Here is a 17,933-nt window from a genome sequence, read left to right as displayed (position 1 = left end):
TGAAGATAACAACAAGAATGGCTTTTGGTCATATTACTAACAAATATAAGGGGCTTTTTATGTAAAACGGGATGAGCATAATAGGAAGAAAGCGAGAACAAAAAACCCGCAAATAAGCTATCGAAATTAACTTTTAAGTAAATTACGAATTTGGTTTCTATGGTACGAGGGTTTGTATGGAATTGGTATCTACACTTCAATTATTACGTGAATAACATGATGGTATACATTTTCTTTATGGATCTGGTCCCTTCATCAAACAACTGTCCAATAAATCCATTGAATGCAAAGGCAAAATGGTGTTTTTGTATTTTTCTTTATTTTAACTGAAGGCCTGTTTACCTAAATGATTACTCGGTAACTGCTTACCAGTAGAAATCAACATTACAATTTATTTTTATCGATAAGATTGTAGTACATCAAAACTGTATCTTATGCAATAATTTACCCGAGTAAGAGTCGTCACCTTCACTTACCGGGTAAGACTCTCCATCATAATCATCACTCTTACCGAGTAAGATTATTGGCCCTTGCTATGTTAATCCGATGAGGAAAAATGTCTGGTAAGCATTTAGCAAATAAGTGTTTAGTAAACGGCCCCTAAGTGTGATATTGTAATGAGGGGCTTTTTTATTTTTAATTTATAATTATTTATTTTCCTTTTTCATTCCTTTTTTAAGAACCTCCAACCTCCCCCAACACCATACATCATACACCACCACCCCACCCCACCCCACACCATGCAACACATCGATCCACCACATATCACCACCCACTTTAAACATAATACAACAATCTTAAACATTGACAATAAACAATACATTGCACATATTCATTCAAAATTGTCATCATACAAACCCTTAAACCAAGAACATAAATCAAACCCTAAATAGAAAAAGAAGCTAAACATAAATCAAATRAAAATCTAACCTTAAATCAATTAAACTCGAAACCCAAAGTCAATGGAGTTTTGATGTCGATCCAAATCCAATGCAAATGAGATGTAGATCCAAAAGAGATGATGTAACACCCTAGGATCACATTTGCATATAACAACATATTTTATATATCATGAAGTACAATTTAGACGTTTGGTCCCACAATATACAAAAACTATATTACAAAAGTAGCTACCAAATTTTTTTTTCATATAATCTAAGTACGAAATTTGTATACGTAACAAGTATTCAAGTACAAAAGATATCACAACATTTCAAAAAGCAATCATATAATCTTCATAACTTTCCCTTTCCCTTATCATCTAATCGTGCCCGACCTGTAATGTACATTTTAAAATACCAAAATGAGGGTTAGACCTTAAGGTATAGTGAGAAATCCATTTGATTGCTATTACAGGATGAAAGTCGGCAAAAAACACTTCTATAAAACATTTATTTGTATAAATAACAAATAAACAAGGTTTTATCAAAACAAACCTCTTTTGTTGCATCAATAAGATGAGACATYACCCATTTGTTGTGTCAAACAACCAAATAAACTTATTTTCACATAACATATAAACTTGTCGCATCATATGAGTAAAACCATAATTTCTTCGCATCACATGGGTGAGACAACCTCATTCCCCAGCAACACACTAGTGCAAGAACTCATCTCTTCGCATCACACTGATGCGATAAACCCAACTTGTCTTATGCGATAAGTCAACTTTGTCGCATCACAAGGATGCGATGAGCCAAGTCATTGCATCACACTAGTGTGATAACTCAAAATCATCGCATTATAATGATGCGAAAACAGTTCATCAACTTGATCAAAAACCCAATTTTTACATATAGATGATTTTGCCACCCTTATCTCATAATACGTCTCTCTCGATTATGTCACCCTTATCCCTAAATACATCTCTCCTGATTATGCTACCCTTATATCCAAAATATACTTCTCATGATAATGTCACTCTTATATCCAAAATACATCTCTCTTGATTATGTCACTCTTATATCCAAAATACATCTCTCCTGATTATGCCAACTTTATTTCAATCATTTGATATTTACATATCAAAATACAAATTATGCTAATAATAGTATAACCTCATGTTCAAAACTCTCATGTAAAGAACCATACGGTTCTATTTTCAACACTGTAAAAGGAAAGTTTATAACATAAAACTTATCTTAAGATTTCACAGAGACGAAGACAAACAACAACAAATATCATATTAAGAATCACAAAATTTGACTTCTCTTTCTTTCCTTTTCGGTTCTGTTTGCTTCGCACACAAGAGAATACACACCCATAAGTTTTTTCTTACCAACTTTCTTATTTTACTATCCCCCCAATGAGATATATAAAATATCTCATATGATTACTAAATATAAATATAAGGCGGTGAAGGATTTAAAACATTTAAGCATATAACCAAAATAAACCCTTCAACTTTCAACCCTTATTTAAAAACAACCCCGAACTTCTATAACTGATAACCCAGTTATCACATATGGAGATATTGAATGGAACTTCGATGTTGTTCAAATCTAGAGGGTAAACAATGCATGCCGGGGGTGGTGGAGTCCATTGTAGGTTGGAGGGGAAGGAGGACTCGCAGCTAGTTGGAAGGGAAGAACGACGATGTTGGTTGGAGGGGATAGAGGACACTACAGTTGGAGTGCACCACTTGGGTTCACCAATACACAATGATGAAGAAAAAAAAAGGAGACATATCATATGGGAGAGATATCTCCAGTGAAGTAAGAGATCTCCGACAAAAGGGGATCTTAGGCGCGTTTCTTGTGAAAGTGCTTTAGGGTAGGGAGAGGTAACAACGAGACTTGAAGTCAGGATACTTTTCTTTACAAAAAAGTAAGTATTAAAACGTAGGAAATGACAAAAAGACCATTTTGCCCTTGAACTTAGCAATGATGTTGGACGACCGTTAGAGTGAGGGACCAAATCCGTGAAGTTCAAAGATCAATACCATTAAAACGTGCATCCCACAAGGACCAAGTTTATAATTTACTTTTAACTTTTCAAACAAAAAAACTAGCCCATACTTTACAACATTCGACTTTTTCAATAATCTAAAAAAATAAAACATCTTATGATTATTAAACACCAAGTCAAAAATTATTTAATCATAAGTTGTCAATAAGATTAAATWACTTATTTTCAATTAAATACTAAAATTTCCATAATTAAATTATACCATGATCTATAAGAATGCCACCATGTGACACTTTTTAGTGGAACCTTTTTTTACTRATAAATATAATATCATTCAATTATTTATATAGAAAAATATACATTCAGCATGATTCGACTAAATCATATTTTCCAGAACTTCTATTTGAAAACATTATTTCTACTTCTCAGAATAAGGGTTAGTCTACGTATATCTTATTCTTCATGTATAAGATTCATTGTGTTTGTTTCTGTTTTTTATTTAGAGTATGTATTGTAACTATAATATGATCATCAGAATCAAATAATCACTGAACTGATGGTGATTCTAAGATTAACTTAAAAAGTCAGTTTATTCTTGAAGCAGCTCTTTCATTCCTCTACAAATCTAATTATCTTTAACCACCAAGGTGATAACGTGGTGGATAACGGGATGATAAATCAACCCCGGTTCGAATCCCGACATCTACATGTGCGATTTTTGGCTATTGAAAGATTTACCTTGGAATTTTAGACGAATCCCGTAGTCATAACTTACCATGGGATTAGTCTGAGCCAAATCTAAGATCACCCGATTAATAAAAAAAAATTATTTTAATCTTAAAAAAATAAAAAAAATTAAAATCAGTTTTATAACCACTAATAATTGTTTTTTATTATTATGATGTAGAACAAGAGGACCACATTGAAGGACTTATTGGGCATCACAAGTTGATAGGGTGATGTGAACATACTCACATGCAAATAATAATTTTAATTAATTTTTAACAAAAAGTGTTAATCATTCTTTCAAAGAATATGATGAAAAGGGCCCCTTAATCTACTTAAGCTTTTGATCAATTATGTAATGACAAAAATGTCTTTATATTCAGAAAAATATGTATACATAATATCTGATAATTATTGAAAATAATCTATATACATAATATTTGATAACTATTGAAAATAATCTGTATTCAAATAAGATCTGACGGATATGTTGAATATGTAACGATACTGATGAATCTCTTTAAAGTTTACTCTTTAAGGCTCTATTAAATAAACCCTAATAATTTTAAGGTCGTGTTAAATGAATCCCTTTAAAGTTTATATTAAGATTGTATTGAATAAACCTTGATAGCTTTAAGGTCCTGTTAAATAAATACCTTTAAATTTTATTTAATTTTGAAAATGTAAAAATCATGGTTTAAATATTCAAACATGTAGGGGTTTATTTATTATTATTTTTTAGTAAAAAAAATATATAATTGGGGATACAAGTAGACAATGGAAATAAGAAATTGGTGGGTTGTTGAAGTGAACTTGTGTGTGCAAAAGAAGTGGGATAATATGGGTCCATTAATTCTTTTTTTGAAAATGTCATTTACCTAAACTCTTGATGTGAATGTGACATGTTCAATCAAATGAAGTGGAACAAGATATACTAAATATATCAAAGGGTATTTGGCGTAGCGGTATTTGAGTCTCTTGCCTCTTAGGAGGTCAATGATTCAAACCTCACCAATGGTGTGGAGGATGTGTGAGTTTATTTGTTGCATTTTCCGTATGTAAAATATATCATATACTTAAAAAAAAGATATAGTCAAGATTCAGTGAAAGTTTTGTAAGATTAAGAAATTATAGTTTATGTTAATTCAGTATATTAAAAAAACTATAAAGAATTGAAGTTTCATCTGACATGTATAATAAGAAAGTTGTTAAAAGGGACTTTATTTAGCATAGGGGGGGGGGTCTATTTAGATTTATCGGTTATATGTTTTTGGGGTTGCTATTCAAGGCTAATTAAAAAAATGAGACTTAACCACAACGGTGGTATCTGATTGGTTTGAGCTTGGCTACCAGGAGGTCTCAGATTCAAATCCAAGGAGGAATAAAAATCCCCTTGTGGCCACGGAGGTTCAAATGCGGTGACTCCGGGCTATCTGCAAAGCAGGTGGTCGTTCTGAGATTAGTCGGCTCGCATAGCGGGTTGGATATCCAGGTTAATAAAAAAAAATTAGACTTAATGTTGATGTATGTGTGAGGAAAGTAGTAGGAATAAGGTTCAAATAGAACATAAGAGGTCTGTTTAGGATCACCAAATATTGCAACCTCATAAACTGTTGTAACAAAACTATGTAACATGTATCACTTGCATCGAATATGGCCAAAAAAACTGAAATGATAAAAATACCCTTGATGTCATATTTATTTGATTGTTAAAACATGAGAATATGTGAACTCGACTTAATTATTTTGTGGTCAAAAAATAAAAAGGGAATATCTGAATAAAACGGGAACAGGAGGATCAACGACGTGGGACGGATGGCTGAAATAATGCTTGGATGGCAACGATGCAAACGGGTGCAATTGGGAAGGGTGCATTAGGGCCAAAGGCGGTTGTTGACACAATTAGACTAGGGTAGGGGACTTAGTATGGTGGTTGAGTTAGGAAGTTATACGGTATAAGTCGTCACTACATGAATTTGTATCGCACAAATAATAAATGCATATATTCAAAACAATAACTTGAACTTTACATTAGTTTATGTCTAATGATTTTTAAGTTCAAAATTAAATTGAAAGACATGATAACGCTTGAAAAACAGTAAAAGTGAAAAAGATCAGTTTTATCAAAATCAGATAATCATCAATGTGGTTTTATTTTTTAAATCGATATTGCAATCGAAAAATCATCAAAATACAGTTTCTGATAAAGATCCAAAACTGAAATAAAAGGGTCGGTTCAAATAAATATAAAATTGTAAAATATTTTTTTGGATTTTTGTTTGAATTACCTAGTATTGATCTCTGAACATTATTAAATTTAATATATAATTTAAAATAATATCTGAATTTCTTGGGTTCTACAACTTTTGGAATTTTCACATGTGTGCTTTCAATTCCATTGCTTCAGTCCTCACATGTCAACAAAAAAATTACTGCTGTATAGAATTAAATAATATGAATTTTCATCTGGTTAAGTTTAATTGGAATGAAATTTTAGATTTATAAAAAACAGGTTTATTATATTATATAAAATTAAAATTATTTGATGTAGGTTTTTGAATGGTTGTTATATATTTAGGGGGTGTTTAAGATTTGCTTATTTAAACTGTTTATTGATTTATTCCGTTGTAGTATCGATAATAAATAGTTTTTAATGTTTGGATGAGAAGAAAACAAGGCTTATACCGGTGTTAAACCGGTAATAAGGAGTTTTTGATAAGTTACTCATTTCTGACTTATCATCCTTAAAAATCAAATTACTTTTTTAACCCTAAACCTAATACTTCTCATCATTTGCATCATCAGAAACTTTTGGTGGCTGTGGTGGTGGTGATTCAACGAACAGGTATGGAGAAGAACTCTGGTGATTTGAACAGAAAGGGAAATTGACGGTTGAAAAGATTGAATTGAAATGTAGGGGTCAATTTGGACTGAGCCCTTGAGGATGTGAAACCCATGGCTGACGTCACCGTCGTGAACATGGTGGTGTTGAGACGAATCAAGGGTTTATTGATCGTTCGTGAAGGCGTTAGTTTCGATGTGAGAATGAGTTGGGGTTGGTAGGCGTAGGTTGCTTTAAGGGGGTGTACTTGCTTGTTTCACCATCTGCGTCATGTCCATGCATCATCTACATCATCTCGATAGATGGGAAAATCTCTCTCTCTCTCTCACACACACACACCCCAAGAACGCACACAATAGAGAATGTTTTTTTTTGTCATTTTGCATGTATAAGCAAAATTTGTCAAACACTGAAAAACAACATATCATCTTATTGCGTTTTGATACTGCTACTAATCCAAACAATTTTTATGAAACTTCGATTTAACATCACGTAAGTTAATAAACATTTTTACAGAAAAACATAAGTTGTTTTAAATAAATAATTCCAAACACCTCTTAATATATTTTATCAACAAAAAATTAAATTAATAATCGATAATTTTAATTACTTCCATCAAATACGTCAATAGCATATATATAAGTATGAGCTTTTGTTGTAATTCACATGTTACTCCACTTAACTATTTTTATTTATTTTTAATTTACTTAATTCTTTATTTTATTTTAATTTTTTTATTAACCTAGTTAATTATTTATTGAATATTTAGAATACATTTTAATATAAAAAATTAACTAAATACATTTTAATATAAAAAATTAACTAAATAAGTATTTTATTTGAATCCAGTATAATGCCATCACGATAAAAGTGGTTTTTAATCTGAAGTCTTATTTCATCCTCGATTTATAAGAGGTATATTGAAGTCTGAGATCTGAATTAATGAAACTGTTTGTTTTTATAAATTCCCACACATTTGAATTTTTTTAAATTGTCTATTTTACCCATTAAAAAATTATATTGTTGAATTTATAAATAAAATTAATACAATTTCATATATTTATTCATTATCATTACGAAATTTACATCTAAATTATATAATTAACATTCATTTAAACAAAAATATGTCATTAACGTATTTAAAATACATCAATTGAAAGACATAAGGATTGATTTGGTAAGGATTGATTGAGAGAAATCATATATTAAGGTTAATCAATATAGAAATATCGTTGTTGAAAGTTTGAAAAATAATAAGAGATTGGTTGACCTCTTACCGAATAAGAGAATAATAAGACATAAGTGCTTATGAAAAATTGAAAAAAACAAATAGTCTGAAAGACCTTAGCTCTTAATAAATCAGACATAAGACACTAATAAAAGAAGACTTAAACACTTAACTGATATGAGCCTTGACCTAAATGTATTATTGTTATTATGTGCATTTAATCCAAAAATAAATATGACAATTTTTCAAACTATAATTAATAATACCTTTACTTTTTCAATGCTAATCTATTTTATTTTATTATAAGATGCTAGAAGTGTATTAATGTAATAAATTATAATTTTTATTGATTATCTGTTTTATACAGTATTTTTGTTATATTCAGTTAATTAGATGTTAGTTTTGTAAAGTTCATAGTTCAAACATATCAAATTACAGAGATGAAAAATGCCTGTTTCTTTTTAAACAGTTTATAGCAAAGCAAATATTTCAAGCTTTAATTATCATTGTTTACAAAATAGGTAGAATACGAATATTATAAAAATTGAAACATTTTGTATGCATTATTGATTTGTATATAATATTTTTAACATTTTTATTTTTTGAAATTTTTTAAGAGTTTTTAAAGTGTGTTTCAAGAAACAATACGTATGTATAGATTATTAAAAAATAACAGTTATTAATTTGTATTTCAAGAAGCATAATATTTCGTGAGCAGTATTAATTTCATTAGTGACCCTTCCGTAGGCATGGCAATGGGATGTGAATGCAATTCCCGGCCTCGGTCCCCAGTGGATACAGGGAATCTAATTTCCTCCCGGGTTTTGTTAAACCTATCCTCGGTCCACCCTCGGTTTATCCCCCGGTCAATCCCTTGTTCAATAATAAATGGTTAAGTTTGGTTGGAAAATATGATATATTATGTAAGATACGGGGACGGGGCGGGTTTTCAACATGTCGAGGATCTCCAGATCCGGTGTCCATTTTTACGGGGAATCTCTAGCCCTAAACGACAAGGGTGAACCGGGTTCCTCAATGGAGCAGAGCCATCACCATGCTTATTATTTTGAGACTTTGGTTACTCTGAATTTAATATTTACGTATGTAAAAAAGAAGTATAAATATCTTCGTTTCACTGGTCGATCTCGATATTTCATCAAAAATATATAATCATCGGTTTTCATGCTTAAAAAGCATGTCTTAAAACACAATTTTAACGGTTCTCCGTCAAGTTAATACAATTTAATAACAAAAAGATGAGATCAAGGGGGGATATTGAACTATGTCAAAACATGAAGGGTCTTAATGACGTAATTGAATAATATAGGGGACTAGTTGTCATTATCCGAAAATTTTGTTTCCCCCTTCGTCTTTCTCTATCATGTTATTACAGAGTCCCAGTAAGCAGAAGACATTCACGAGTTCTTTCTCCCGTGATTGGATCCACTCGCATGCTCAAATTTGACCCCCTTTTTGGTCCTCTTGAATCAATCCAAAAATCCCCATTAACGACGTTGCCCCACCTTCTCTACATCAGCAAAAGGTGTGTGTTCTTGTGAGATAAAAACGAAGAAGTGGGGAAGCTAAGAGAGTTCAAAGTTAATGAATTCGTGCCGTATGAAATGATGGGATATTGCAGAATTGTTGGTTAAATTCGGGATTTCTGTTTCATCTCCTGCATTGAATTTAAGGTAGTTCTATCTATTTTCAAAATTGGTTCCGGAGTTCGATTAATTTTGCTGTTGTTTTCCGTCTGGTTTTAATGGATTTGTTAAATTTTAGTCCGTGAGTTTGCTGTAATTTATATAGTTAATATTGAATCTTACACATTTTCCAAAATGGTTTGTCTGATGATGCAATTTAAAATTGATCTGGTTGAGTAATTTGTACGATTAGATCTTGTCCCAAATAGATTTAACTCATATTTTCGTATTGAAAACTACTCCATCCTTCCATTCAAATTGCAACAATTTCATTCTTAGATTTGCAACATCAACTTGTTTTTGGGATCATTCTTAGATTTGCAACATCAACTTGTTTTTGGGTAGTTTAATGTATTTCTGGTGTTTATGTGATTTGAATGTAGAAAAATGTCGAAGCCACTTCATCGAGGTTTTATCGGAGGAGGCAGATTTTCAGGAAACATTCAAGATTTGCAGGAAGATACCCAAATGAAAGATAGAACAGATAAACAAGATTTCGATAAGAATCGGTTATCTTCTGATCATGTATCTTTATCTCTACGAAATCCAGTTGGGTTTCTATTTTCTAGTGATTTATCATCCAAACAAAATGTTAATGAGAATAGATTTCTATTCTCTGATCTATCTTTTCATGGAAATGGTCATAAGCTAGCTTTAGTTTTTCTTAAGTTCACTTTAGTTGTTATAGTATTCTTGGCTCTTACGGTGTCATTTTGGTGGACGATTTCCCTCACGAATACGTCTAGAGGTCATGTGTTACGTGGGTATAGACGTCTTCAGGAACAACTTGTGTCGGATTTATGGGACATTGGAGAGCTTTCACATGGTGGTTCTAGTTTGAAAGAATTGGAGTTCTGTTCTTTAGAGTTTGAAAATTATGTCCCTTGTTTCAATATTAGCGAAAATCTTGAATTGGGAAAAGGGTATGATCGTCATTGTGGGGTTACGTCAAAACAGAAATGTTTGGTTCTTGCTCCTGTTAAATACAAGATTCCTCATAGATGGCCTACGGGAAGAGACGTAATCTGGATTGATAATGTTAAAATCAAGGCACAAGAGGTGCTTTCTTCGGGAAGTTTTACAAAGAGGTTGGTAAAACTTCTATGTGAATTTGAATCAAAGAGTTGTACGAGCTAGTTATTTGTTCAAACAAGTTTGAATTTATGTGATTCCAGGATGATGATGTTAGATGAAGACCAAATTTCGTTCAGTTTTGCCTCTTCGATGGTTGATGACAATATTGAAGACTATTCGCATCAGATTGCAGAAATGATTGGTCTAAGAAATGAATCTTACCTTGTACAAGCCGGAGTAAGTAAATCTAGTTTCTGAAACTGGCATATGTTAATATGATTTGTGCCTTTATTCATGTTATTTTTGGGTAACCGCGGGTATTTGGGTCAGCTTACGTGCACCGATTAATACCCCGGGTGACCACGAATGGAGTCACCGTAGGTGAACCTCCATGGTCACAAGGACTTTGGTAGCGCCTGGATTCATGTTAGACTTTTTGCCCCTTGTATTATACACAAAAGACCAAAATCCATGTCCGTTTAGGTAATTTCTACATTGTTGACTAGCTCATCAGCTAGTTTTGACCAAGTGTGACTTGTTTATCAACTAATTCATTAGCCAACAACTAGATTTTTAGCTAACAACTAGCTTTTCAGCTAGTTTGCCAAACATAGCCATAGTCTAACAGATACTTTAGGGAAGTAGTTTGACTATTTGTTGAATTTCTAAAAATACCCATCACTAAAAGATGAAATAATAGAAGCTTATGAACTCTATCAATATCATCAATCCAGTCCTTGGGCGTGTAGCTCAGTTGGCAAGGGGATGGAACGACTTTGCTCAAATACACAACATGTTCAAGTTCAAATCTTGTGGGAGAAGGGCTTGAACAGCTCCGCTAGCCTCAGCCGCTGAGTCAGCCTTGAAATGCCTCCTCATGTGGTCCCTAGGGGGCAGGTTCCATGTGGGGCGGGGCGGGTTCCATGTGGGGCCAGTCGGGGTTGCCGGTAATCAACCTTTTGCCCAAATATCATCAATCCATTAGTGATAATGTTATGGGTAAATATGTAATCCTGAGTTGGCAACTAAGAAAAAAAGGAAATGCTGCAATTATAATTAGACAGAGTTGGTACTGATTTCCTACACAATGAAGCATTTTTGGCTTTTGCTTTTGGTTATGCATTTCATTTGGGTGAAGTGGCATAGTTTGATATAGTTCCTTTTATTTCAGGTCAGAACTATATTGGATATCGGTTGTGGTTATGGTAGCTTAGGAGCCCATCTCTTTCAGAAACAGCTTCTAACGATGTGTGTTGCGAATTATGAGGCTTCAGGAAGCCAAGTTGAGATAACTCTTGAACGAGGCCTTCCTGCAATCGTTGGTTCTTTTGCTTTAAAACGACTTCCGTTCCCATCACTTTCCTACGACATGGTACACAGTGCATGGGATGGCATTGAATGGGATCAGAAAGGTAGCAAATCTTTCATAATTCTTGTTGTTTGATTCTTTTGGTGTATTTTCATTTTATTGTGTTTTTTGTATGAAGTTTGCTGGAAAATTATGTTGTTCTTTTGTCATTTGTTATAGATGGTATGCATCTAATTGAGGTTGATCGTGTTCTGAGGCCCGGGGGATACTTTGTATGGACCTCACCATTTGCTAAAACACCATCTGCTGCTCGAAAGAAAGATAATATTAAAAGATGGGATTTTGTGCGTAATTTTGTGAAAGATCTCTGCTGGGATTTGGTATCTCAACAAGATCAAACGGTTGTATGGAAAAAGACGAGCAAGAAAACTTGTTATGCTTCTAGGTAAGAGAACCTCTATGCATGACACTTATTTTACTTGCCCGGTAATACTTTGAGAATCTGAGAACGAACTATTCACATATCATTCACAATGAATGTCATGATATATATATATATATATATATATATATATTCGTCAAGGAAATTCTTCACAATGAATGTGCATGGTATTTATGATGAAGAATGCTCATGAATGTTTAGGATTATCCATCATGAATAATACATAAAATAGATGGTTCCTAGGTTCTCAAAATGTTTATGGTTCTCGACTGAACTCACCCCAATTAGTAATTATATATACATCTATGATATGCACATAATTAGTCACTAAACTATGAGATTTTTTTGAGTGATCTTATGTTTATGGACTGTTTCCCTTGTTAGGAAACATGGTCCGGGTCCCTTGGTGTGCAAAGAGGGCCGTGATATTGAATCCCCATATTACCATCCACTCGAGGCATGCATTGGAGGAACACATAGTCACCGGTGGATTCCCATTGAAGAAAGGACGAGATGGCCTTCTAGAGCTACACCAAGCTCCAAAGAACTCATGGTTCATGGTAACTCGTTTATTCCACCATTTATCAGAATACAAATCACCTGTTCCCAAACTCCATGGTCCCTCCCTGTACACCAATCAACCGTTGACATGTCATCACTTTATTGAAGAAAGAGGATAAAGAGATGTTTAAATGAAGAAATGATGAGTTAGAATTCGATTGGTGGGAAGGGGAAGAGACATGGAGTTTGGGTCGGTGTATATTCGTATTCCAGTTAACATTCAACGAATCTCTTGTGAATATGTGATTGCGGGTCTCACTTACTAAAAGAATTGAGACAAGACCCGAAATTGGAAAATGGAGGTAAATGGTGTTGTCTCATTGAAACTGCAACATTTGACTTAACACATGGTTTAAGAAAGTTGTTTGAGATGCAACTCGGTAGACATATAGTTTAAGAAAGGTGTTTGTTTGACAACCATAAGCTAACTTATTTTTTGAGCTTATTGAAAAAGATATGTTTGGTAAGCCACACTCACTTTTTAAAAAGCTACTTTATATTGTTTATCAGGGATTTTTCACTTTTTCCAGTTATGCCTCTTTTATGTTACATAAGTGCCCCTTATATTTTTCATGTTGGCCATTTGTCATCTAACTTTTAGCTAGTTTTTACTAAACATGATTAGTTCATCAGCTAACAACTAGTTTATTAGCCAACAATTGTCATCTAACTTTTCAGCTAGTTTTTACCAAATATGAGAAGTTTATCAGCTAACAACTAGCTTATTAGCCATCAACCATCACCTAGCTTTTTAGCTAGTTTTTACCAAACATGATTAGTTTATTAGCTAACTATCTTATTAGCCAACAACTGGCTTATCAACTAGTGTACCAAACATAGCCAAAATTGTTTGATTATCTATCAAATGTTTAAGGTATAAAACATAGGGCTTTTTGGGACCCAAAACTAGCACAATCAATATTTGCAATAATGATGATGAACAAATAGGTAATTTTGACATGGATACATTTCGAAAACAGAAATGTCGAAATTTTCTATGGACATTCCAATAAGAAAGTTCGCAATTCTTCATTGAAACAGCAGTTCTACTCTTTGGGGTAGAGGACAGATCTGTATACATCTCACCCGTTCTGAGTGGGACATGTTGGGCGTGTTTGGTTTGGTTTTAGATAGAGATGTTAATTTGGGCGCATTATTTGCATATATGTCTGGAACATTCGTCCTAAAAATCTCAACTGTCACTACGTTCTATCTGGTTTTTCAGGGGTACTTTTGGAAGATCTTAAGGAAGATGATCTTAACTGGAAGTCAGCGGTCCGAAACTACTGGTCTCTACTCTCCCCTCTGATATACTCGGATCATCCAAAAAGACCCGGTGACGAAGATCCCGTGCCACCTTATAACATGGTCCGAAATGTCTTAGATATGAACGCGCATTTTGGTGGTCTTAATTTTGCGTTATTGGAAGCCGGGAAATCTGTATGGGTCATGAACGTGGTTCCTACAAGTGGCCCGAACTTCCTCCCTCTTATTGTAGATCGGGGATTCATCGGTGTGTTGCACGACTGGTATATCCTTAATCTTCTTGGTATAATTGAATTCTATTAAGGGCCGAAGACATCAAAATGCAACAAAGTTTGATTTAGTTCCTATTTAGTTTAACGAATAATTCTTTTTCTCGGTTGATTTAACAAAGTTTCAAAGTTTTCTAATATGTACCCATTTCAACCAATAACCTGCTCATTTTTGTAACACTTCTTGACATGGATACCAAACAGAGGGTTAAGACGAAGTGAACGATAAACTTGACTTCCACATCAAAATGGGTAACAAATAGGAAAATTTGAAACTCCGTTACATTTTCGTTTTTCCATTTTCCGTTCTTTTAAATTCTTTTTGTTTGTAGAAATTAAAAATTTGTGTGGAAGGTTTGCGCGAAATTTGCATGTGCCATTTTCTTCATATGTTTTCAGAGTTCGTTTGATAAAAAAGGTTCAAACCGTTTACTAAACGTTTGGCGTTTGCAAATTTTGTCTTTTAGGTGCGAACCATTTCCGAGTTACCCTAGAACTTACGATATGGTGCATGTGGAAGGTCTTCTATCGCTTGAAAATGCAAATCAACGTCGTTGCAGCATGCTGGATCTTTTCTTGGAGATCGATAGATTACTCCGTCCAGAGGTATTTTGACATATTCCGTGCTCCGTATATAATATTTTTATACTGTATGGAATCCCATCAAATTACTCTCCAAAAGAGCCCTTGAGTAGAAAATGGAGGTTCTAATATATACCAAGGGGAATAGGTCCAAGTATTGCTGATTTCTTTTAAAGTATATAATATTTATATACGGCAAATAGAACAAATAAACTCACGCACCATCCTCACCTCTGGTGAGGTTTGAACCCTTGACCTCCTAAGAGGCTAGGGACTCACATACCGCTAGGCCAAAGACCCTTTGGTCTCCAAGTATTGCTGACGTGAGACTCTAACAACGCAAATAATTGTAGATATGAGCTTTGCTTATAATTGCAATTTGCAAATAAATTTTACTTAACTTGTATACACTTACATACGTACATATGCATATATGTGGGGGCATAATAAAATGAGAACCACAGAAAGGTTGAGAACCGTGAGAACCACTGATCGTGTGTTGCTTCACAATGTAAAAAATAATGCATTTGAAAATCTATTATTAAAATGATCACACTGTGAAACAACACAACATTTTCACATGTATACTGTTTCTCACGGTTCTCAACCTTTTTTTGAGGTTCTCAACCTTTATTACCCTGTATATGGGCATGCGTATATAAAAACATAAATATATATATATATATATATATATAAAATTCGGGATCATATGAGACAAGCCGGTGTATATATACATGTATATGATGTTCAATCATGTATTTATTTTTCATTGAACTTGCTTAATTTGCATATTGAACTTCAATTTTCCTTTTTTGCTACAACGCAGGGTTGGGTGATATTACGTGACACCGTCTCTCTTATTGAAACCGCAAGAACCATCACGGCTAGATTAAAATGGGAAGCACGAGTCGTAGAAATCGAAAGCAATAGCGATGAGAAACTCCTCGTATGCCAGAAACCGTTCCTAAAGAAGCAAACAAACTCGTTATGAATAAAATCAAAGCTCAAGCTGCATGATCACTTTCAAGATTTGTTTTCTTGATCTTTAAACATTTTTATCGGGCGAAACAGAGCAAAGGGATCTGAGTATACGAAAGAACGCAAGTTTTGGCAGAAACGCCAAACGAATTCCTATGGAGCCGTAAGGTACACATAGGGGAAATGTAATTATACGCGTAAAGTATAGGTGACAAATTATTACAATTTCATAGTTTACGTATGTCACTTCCGCTACCATTATAATTTATACGACGAAATATGACTAGATTTTGATGATGGTTATAAAATAAATAGCCGAAACGTTATAGATGATTATGTTGCTTCTTTATGATATGAAACGTACATCGGTTAGACACAATCCTTTTGCGATACTATATATAAGGGTAGGTTCTGTTAGGAACCATCGACAATGCGACACGCGACATATTCATCAGGAATATGGACGTGTTATTCATCATGAATCACACATTCATGATAAATAACACATTCATCATGAATCACACATTCATGATAAATAACACGTCCATTACACTATCATGAATGTGTGGGTCATGATGAATAACAAGTCCTATTCCTGATGAATATGTCACGTGTCGCATTGTCGATGGTTCATGGGTTCCTAATCAATTTTAGTTGGTTTCTAACATCTATATCTTGAAAACCATATGAAAGATTACCGATCTGAAAAAATTATAACCCATCTTTCGTGATACACTCTTCCTAGCATCAATACAAAAATATTCTAGCATAACGTCTATCAAGTTTATGGATAAACAAACAAAAAGATACTTATCTTATTATGTTCTACATATGCTTAAAAAATGTTAGCTTATTTCATCAAGGATTCATATGCTACTTTATTCACGTAATAAAAAGATTCATATGCTTGTATAATTCCAATTTCAGTGTGAATGTCTTCAATTAAAAGACGAAATACTATACTTACATCAACAAAAACTCATGTCACGTTGTCTTCTTGGATGACGCCTCAAATCAACAAAAATACAAATCACCTTCATAAAAACTGAATAAAGAGGAAGAATTGAGAGATTACGAGAGATTATTATGCTTAAATAATGTTACTTTATTTCATCAAGTATTCATGTCACTTTATCCACACAAAAAAAAATATTCCTATGCCTACATAATTCCAACTTTAGTGCGAATGTTTCCGACTAAAAAACGAAATACTATACTTACATAAGCAAAAACCCATACCATGATTTATCTTATTGAATGACATCTCAAATCAACAATAATGTAAATCGCCTTCACAAAATTATAACTAAATAGAGAGAAAGAATTGAGAGATTAATAGAGAGATTATCATAGAGGTGTATCATGATGAGAAGATGAAAAATTATAACCCAATAGAGAGAAATAATAAGAGTTATAACTGAATAGAGAGAAAAAAAATTGAGAGATTAATAAAGAGATTATTATAGAGGTGTACCATGAAAATAAGTTGAAAAATTATAATCGAATAGAGAGAAATAATGAGAGTTAAAAAAACAATTATTAGAAAGAACATGAACAAGTTGAAGTAACCTAATTAAATGATCTTAAATGTGAATATCAAAAATCAAAAATAAATATTGAGATGGATGAAGCTTGAGAAAAAGATAAAAAAGATAAAATATTTTCTTGGTTTGAGAAGAAGTCATGTCATTACACTTGGTTTCTTCTTTAATATTTGGTGTCTCTATTAAAGATGGTATTAATAACAGTTAAATTATAAGATACATAAATGAATTCAGTTGTACCAAAATAAAACGTTAAATTCTTGTAACTCGTCCTTCTATTTATATTTACTAGAAGAATACTCGCGCAATGTATCGAGACACATCTCGATTTTAATGATCTATTTTATTATTTGTCTATGTCGATGTTATAATACGAATTTATGTGTTCTTAAAAAACTATAAATATTTTATTTTTGAATAAAATATAAATTTGAAGATATCATAAAAATTTGAAAAAAATATATCAATGTTAATATCAAATCAACTATTTAAAAATTACCAT

The 17,933-nt window shown here is 32.9% G+C and overlaps 1 protein-coding gene across 1 annotated transcript; it reads left to right on the top strand.

The window, feature by feature from the left end:
- Positions 1-9,166: 9,166 nt before the first annotated feature.
- LOC112511687 (probable pectin methyltransferase QUA2) lies at positions 9,167-16,184 on the top strand. Its single transcript, XM_025117398.1, has 9 exons — positions 9,167-9,394; positions 9,790-10,494; positions 10,582-10,717; positions 11,652-11,892; positions 12,009-12,234; positions 12,616-12,791; positions 14,018-14,321; positions 14,795-14,933; positions 15,736-16,184. The coding sequence occupies exons 2-9, from the start codon at positions 9,794-9,796 to the stop codon at positions 15,898-15,900; spliced, it is 2,088 nt and encodes a 695-aa protein (XP_024973166.1). The 5' UTR covers positions 9,167-9,394; positions 9,790-9,793; the 3' UTR covers positions 15,901-16,184.
- The last annotated feature ends 1,749 nt before the right edge of the window (positions 16,185-17,933 follow it).

Source organism: Cynara cardunculus, assembly GCF_001531365.2.
Source record: "Cynara cardunculus var. scolymus isolate 2C chromosome LG 4, CcrdV1, whole genome shotgun sequence".
NCBI lineage: Eukaryota > Viridiplantae > Streptophyta > Magnoliopsida > Asterales > Asteraceae > Cynara > Cynara cardunculus.
Note: the sequence above shows the minus strand (reverse complement) of the source record. Positions and strands in the feature narration are given on the sequence as shown.

Coding starts and splice junctions, on each gene's coding strand:
- LOC112511687 (XM_025117398.1), top strand. CDS start 9,794: ATGTCGAAGCCACTTCATCGAGGTTTTATCGGAGGAGGCAGATTTTCA. Junction 10,718..11,651: donor CTTACCTTGTACAAGCCGGA/GTAAGTAAATCT, acceptor CTTTTATTTCAG/GTCAGAACTATATTGGATAT. Junction 14,934..15,735: donor ATAGATTACTCCGTCCAGAG/GTATTTTGACAT, acceptor GCTACAACGCAG/GGTTGGGTGATATTACGTGA.